Source organism: Pinus tabuliformis, chromosome 9, assembly GCF_031772625.1.
Source record: "Pinus tabuliformis cultivar Carrire ecotype Pingquan chromosome 9, CPIR1, whole genome shotgun sequence".
Classification (NCBI taxonomy): Eukaryota; Viridiplantae; Streptophyta; class Pinopsida; order Pinales; family Pinaceae; genus Pinus; species Pinus tabuliformis.
Window position 1 is genome coordinate 328905666 of NC_142307.1, and position 6748 is coordinate 328912413.

A 6748-nucleotide genomic window follows, 5' to 3' on the forward strand; every position below is an offset into this window, starting at 1 on the left:
GGTTGCTGGCCGACCTTGACGAATGGTCTTATAACACAAATAAATTCATAACTCTATGAATACTTATCGGAATCAGATGATCTTTAGATCAATCCTGCACCTCTCAATGAGAGTGATCTAAGAAAATATCAGTTGCCATTAATAAGATGACCCACATGGAGTTTTCCCTAGTTTCCAATTTTAACAACCTAACATCAATATTTTCTATTATGTTGGATTATCAACTTTGCTATGTGGATGTGAGAGTTGGCACATTGGAATCTCACAAACATAATAATTAGACATTAAGAGGGTTCTTAATTTAACTTCATCACTTGTTAAATATGGACTACGTAGGAATATGTGTAAAATTCTCACCATTCAATTTTCCATGCATCTAACTAAGAAGCTTTTAATATGTAGAGATCACTTATTTATATTAGATGTTGGCTATATTTTACCATCATCTATCTCTACTCTTATCCTAAGGTATTTAAAAGAGGTATCCATAAAGAGATTATAAAAAATGTTCACTGATAATATATTATGTACCAAGTTGTCTTTAGTGAGACATTTTGGAAGCTTTTCCGGTGGGTTTTTCCAGTCTAATTTCTCTAAAATCCGACAAGAATTTATTGAAATCACAAGTTTGATGGGTAACCCCTACGCAATCGAAGTGCCCTAGGGGTTTTCCAGGGTGATGAATCTATATATAAAATAAAAAAACCAGTTTAAATAACACAAATCAAGATTTCACCTCAAATTTTTTTGCTGGATTTCGACATTGGAAAGTCCAAAAAGTTGCACTAAAGGAAACTCCATTATGTACACTTAGATTTCAGCATGAAGGTTGATTTCTTCTCAATTTTATCACATTATTGTTACTCTTATATCTAATTTAAGAATTAATATGACATCATTCCAAGTTATTTTAGGAGCCAACTCTTTGATTGTGGATGTTTGAGGTTCTCATCAACATATGATTGAGAATTTCATCTTTGATATACATATATAATGTAATATGAAACTCAAATTTGGAAAATATATGATAAATATTATTTTTTATTTAGAGATCTTCATAATTTTAGACTTTGTATTTATGGTTGAGATAAGAATATGGTTTCTTTTTTCATTGGAATACCTTCTCAATTCAAAAGAGGTAGTCTCATTCAAAGCTTTTTCTCTTATTAAATTATCTTAGAAAGAAAGCCTGGATTTTGTTAACCATATTATCACTTAATAAGTAAATTTTATTTACACACAAACTCATTATAAGATATCTTTGATTTTGTTAACCATCCTATCACTTAATAAGTAAATTATATTTACAACACAAACTCATTATAATGTATCTTTCATTTTTTTTTTTTAGATCTACATTTTATTTAAAACACAAATTCATTATAATGTATCTTTTTATTTTTTTATAAATCTCAAATGTTAAGAAAGTTCACTCTTTTTCAAAAGCAAGCACTGAAACTCAACCTTGTAACTTTTGTATTTTTCTTTTTCTCTCTTCTTTTTCTACATCCTCTCAAGTCAAATTTTATCTCCCACTTTTTGAAGCCTTTTTAATCCCTATAAAACTTACTTTTTAATTTATAGTTCTAGTAAAAATAACATTAAATTTTATTTGTGCTACATTTTTTTTAGTATAGTTTCAATATTGTTTTTCCTAAAAAACAATGGAAATTCAGGCATGCTTTAGATAAATTAGGCAAAAAAAAATTTTGGAAATCTAAGTTACAACTGTCAAACTTCAAAATTTTAGATTACTTGTGGTTTTTGATGGTACTGAATCTATTTCCACCATCATAATAAAATTTAAATACTATAACATATTTGAATTCAACTAATTTTTGGTGATACAAGTATTGCTAGGCCCTTGTTTTTAATAATCATACATATAAAACTAAATTATTTGTAAAATAATAAAGACACCAAATCATAAAATTGAATTTAAAATACAGACACATATTCTTATACTAACATCATTCTACTTCAATACTGTCCTCTTCTGACCACAATAAATCTCATATTTTTTTTTGTAAAATGGACGCATCAGGGTTAGAGATGAACTCGGAGACCTATTTAAGCCAAGCACTAGATCTATATCAAGCCATATACCAGGTGAAGGAGCCTTGTGAAAACACAGCATCACTTAATTTATCTTTTGATATTAATAGAAAAGTTCAAATGACTTCAAAATTCTACCTCATGAAATTCTTATACTTTTCAAATCTTGCAGTCAAGGTCACAAAGTTCACGAGATAGAGAATGTCTGTTTCTGTGAGCCAACGCCAACTTGATCTCAACACCTGGAGCAAAAGCAGCCCCTGTCCGTAGACAAGCACCCACATTTGGGAGTTTTACAAGCCGCACATTTGGAGCAAAAGCACCACCTGTCGGTAGGCGGACAGGCACAACCGGAGGTTTTACAACCCACGCATTTAAGCAGAAACTGGTGAGTTCTCCTCCTCCATCGTCTGTGCTTCTGTAAAATACATTTAATTGTCTTTGACCAGAAGCAACATCCATGGTTGGTTTTAGAGATTTTCGGTTTATTTTCCTGGCAACAAAAAGCACTGGTGTTCTGATGTGAATTGTCAGGCTCGCAACTCGAAGGCACCAATAATGCCATCGTGACCTCGACAGGACAACCCAGAGCCTCTTGCAATGCATTGGAAATGCTTACCTTTAGTCTTTCAGTCTCCAGCTTCTGTTGGTCATGTCTAATCTCCACATGAGCTACTGCTCTGTCTGAAATAAATAAGTACTAGTGAAGTCAGAGTTATAAAGCACTTCTTATCAATCAATACAATTATCCTATAACCTATAGGGAGTCACATACCTTTACATAGGGAGTCACATACCTTTACATACCAGAAGGGATACCAGCTTTCCTTGGCCTTGTAACAAATCCTCAAGAGTAGTAGATTGACTGCTTTTCAGTACACTCTGCCATATCTCCTCCATTTTGCAAGGACTCACAGGATTGAACTCTGACTTCCCTACTTCAGTCGCTCTCCAGCAATTCTGTGATGGTGCTGGAAGGCTATTAGTTCTGGAATCATGAAAATGAATAGGTTTGGTCATACTTCTATAGTGAGAACGACTTATCGAGCTCTCTGGAAGGCCAAAGGCTGTATCAGTTGAATCTGCAATTCCAGAATCGTTGGTTGTAATTATCCCTGCAGAAACTTTGGCTGGGATAATTTCGTGGGGGACCTCATACATATCCCAATGATGATTTTCTGTATGATGAAGTCCCTTTTCATCAGTTTTGTTCTTCTTATTACTTGAATCATCAAAGGCTACATTAATACCTACAGGTGAACGAGGACTTGGGTTGGACTCATCTATTCCAAACTGCAGAAGAGCAGCTGTAAGCCATGAGGTGCTCTCATTTGAAGCCCTTAGTTGTTTCTCTGCTTCTACAAGGATTTTCAGACCTTCGCCTAACTTCTCTATTACAGCATTGGAGGCTGCACAGTATTAAAACAATATGAATCATAGAATTTTACTATCACTGCATCCATTCATTTTGCCTCCTAATGTTTAGATTCCCCATTATTTCATGATTTTACATGCACATTGAGAGGAAATCAGAAATATAGCTTTTAATAGCAACACTAACCCATTTGTTTACGATGGAGTTTATCAGCCCCAGATAAAATAAGCATAAACTTGTTGAATTTTTCTACTCTGTGCCTAAAGTTTGAAGGTTGAACCATATTTATTTTCCCTCAAAACAATATCCAGATTAAGATTCTTTCACAACGTTTCAATATCCTAGAGTAAGATTCTTTCACAACATGTATTTTCAGAACTGTTTGGAATTTAATCACAACTGTCCAAAATTTACACAAAATAGTGTTATTAGAAACCACTCTGAATTTTATCCAAGCTTTGTCAAAGAGGCGTTGAAAATACCATAAATTAAGATCCCATTTTATATAAAATAAGTTTATCAAAAGGCCCTGTGACTTACAGTGATGACTACCGAAGAATTTTTCGGTTTCTTGCGACTCTGCAGAAATGCAACCACTGCCCAGAATGTCCGTGATGAGTGCTGCTAGTTGTGAAACAATGGCAATTGGTTGAATTCCAGAATCAATAATCTCTCGCGTGGTTTTCACAATATTTTCAGTGTCTGCTGCTAAAGCAAAGTCAAGCAAATCAACCAATTTTTCTTGTGGTATCAAACCAATCTGCAAATTGAAACCATGGAAATGCTCAGATGAACCGGATTATCATGGATGTAAATCAGTGGTTGCTAAGATAATGAATTGAAATACCAGTATCATCATCATACGTTCATAGTAGGAATTTTGGTACAGTATGAATTTTAAGTTTGTTTAAAGAAATTGAAAAGATGAAATTAGAGATAGAGAAATGAAATGTACCGTTTGGCGAACGATGGTCAGAGTTACTTTTGTAGGAAGAAGGCTGCACTGTTCCAATGTGTTCTCTGCATCCCGTAACGAGCCCTCTGACCTCGATATGATCAAACGCAACGCATCCTCCTCAATGTCGATATTTTCTGAAACTGCGAGCTTATGAAGTCGATTGAACATATCCTCATCTTTTAGCTTCTGAAAGCGGAACTTTTGACACCCAGAGAGTAAAGGCTTTGGAAGTAATTCTGAATCTGTTGTAATCAAAATAAATACGATGTAACGATTAGGATTTTCTACAAACTTCAACAAAGCACTAAATGCTCCGTGGTTCAGTTCATGGCAGTCCTCTATAATGAAAACCTTGTACTCGGTAGCCGATTGAGAAAACTGAATATTCTGGAGACAAAATTCCAGTTTTTCAATATCATTACTGCTTCCTGCATTTAGTTCCATGATATGAGGGCTTTCGCCAGACTGAAAAAGTGAGCATTCTCTGCATTCCCAACATGGTCCTGATTTCCCGTTGTAAGATGAACAATTTAATGCCACTGCGAAGGTTCTTGCAGCAGTTGTTTTCCCTGTTCCTCTTGGCCCATGGAAAATATATATAGAAGCAATTCTCTGTTTCAGTATTGCAGTCATCAAGGATTTTGTCACAAAGTTCTGCCCAACAAGTTCCTTGAAGGATCTGGGTTTATATTTTTGGCTCAAACTGAGATGATTTCCCTTGTAGTCTCTGGCACTAAAATCTTTCATAATGATTCCGTCTCGCCTTTTTCTTGCATTCCCACGATAATCATCTTTGTAGCTTGTCAATGCATGAGATGGATGACTTTTCTTGGTTTTACTTGCATGCAATAGAAAACCCCTGTGGTTTTCCAAGTTCTTGTTCTTAGATGCATGCAGTGAATCCACTCTCAAAACATTAGGATTGCTAGAAGGTTCACGATATGAAATGTTACAGTTAGTGTTGATCCCTTCCTCATCTGTGCATGCACTGTAGCCTGCATTACATGATGAGGACTCCGAAGAACAGTTTTCAGAGTCATCTTCCTCAAAGGAAACCTCAGTTGAAGGATAATATCTTCTCTGTAATATATTTGACCTTAAAGGGGATACATTCTTACCATTGCTGTTACGAAGTTTTCTCTTTCCTGGTAACATACTGGTAGGACTCTTGCTCTTTCTTGAACGACGATTTCTATCAAATACACATCTTAGAGCCCGAGATTTTGCACTCCTTTTGGCACCGTAGTGGAACCTGAAAGCCGTTGCTGCCTCCAAATCGCTGGTTGAACTTGCGCAGCTTTCGTTTCTATGTAAAGATTCGCATCTTTGTTTATCATACAAAACGGCTTTCCTCCATGTTTGGTCGACAATTTTCTCCTTCCTCGACTGCTTCTTCAGTATTTGTGGACTCATATGCGGTGTAATGCAATTTCTGTCCATGCCTTCTTATTTTATCTACAGTCACAGTCAGACATCAAGTAGACCCATTATTTTTCTGCTCGCACACTAAATTATATGCCGCTAAAGTATGCCGGCTATATATTTCTTCCGGATACTGATCTGATCTGATGTACTTGCTGCTTGTAACACAATAGTGGAACTTATAAGCTCTGACGATTAGGTAGGATTAACGCATCCGTCATATTGCATTCGTCGCTGTTTGCACCACTTTCCAAAAAAAATAAAGTGTGAATGCGATTGCATTATGGACAAGAAAAAGTCACTGTTCATACTTGAAAAAGGGGAAAAAATCGTTGTTTATTTTTTACTTTTTATTTTTACACGAAGCAGATTCTTCGTTACCTTCGTTGTATGCTCTTTATATTTTATTTTGAAGCAGGATCCTGCTGTGTTTTAAACTTATGAGGAGAATCATGGATTTACATTCAAAAAAATTCTAAAATGTGAGACCGCTATTTCAAATATTTAACCTTTAATGTTCAAGATATGAAATTTACAGTCGTTAGTCAATTAAAAATTTGGCGAAGGGATATGAAGTTTGAATGCGGTATTTTGCAGTGGTTTACACGATCTCACTTGTCTAAGAACTTTAAATGAAGGGTTTTGCACTGGTTTCAGGGGTTCGAAATCGTTTAGAAACAAGCTGAACTTTAAATTGACTGAAACATTCATTCATTTCGGATTATCTGCAGAAAGGACAGTTCATTTCAAACAAATGGAATTCGTACAGCCATTCAAGAAGACTGCACTCAAATTGCTTTCTTTGCCTACAAGATGCAATCCTCGGCACATGGAAAGCTTTGATGTTTTCCGGCCATTAACTTCTGAGTCTTAAAATTTAACTGCGCCTTTTGCTTCCATGTGCTCCATGCTCCGCACGGGTTTCAATTTCTGAGAAT

General features: G+C 35.4%; 1 protein-coding gene across 1 annotated transcript; it reads right to left on the reverse strand.

The window, feature by feature from the left end:
- Window positions 1-2136: 2136 nt before the first annotated feature.
- On the reverse strand, window positions 2137-5961 carry LOC149148543 (protein STICHEL-like 1). Its single transcript, XM_089440236.1, has 4 exons — window positions 4386-5961; window positions 3971-4190; window positions 2853-3464; window positions 2137-2739 (listed from the first exon to the last, which is right to left on the reverse strand). The coding sequence occupies exons 1-4, from the start codon at window positions 5826-5828 to the stop codon at window positions 2291-2293; spliced, it is 2724 nt and encodes a 907-aa protein (XP_089296362.1). The 5' UTR covers window positions 5829-5961; the 3' UTR covers window positions 2137-2290.
- Between the last annotated feature and the right edge of the window lie 787 nt (window positions 5962-6748).

Bases quoted from the DNA above. Each gene is read 5' to 3' on its own strand.
- LOC149148543 (XM_089440236.1), bottom strand. From the start codon at position 5,828: ATGGACAGAAATTGCATTACACCGCATATGAGTCCACAAATACTGAAG. The intron at 4,191-4,385 runs GTACATTTCATT...TTCAATTTGCAG, and splicing joins TGACCATCGTTCGCCAAACG to ATTGGTTTGATACCACAAGA. The intron at 3,465-3,970 runs GTAAGTCACAGG...AATACTGTGCAG, and splicing joins ATTCTTCGGTAGTCATCACT to CCTCCAATGCTGTAATAGAG.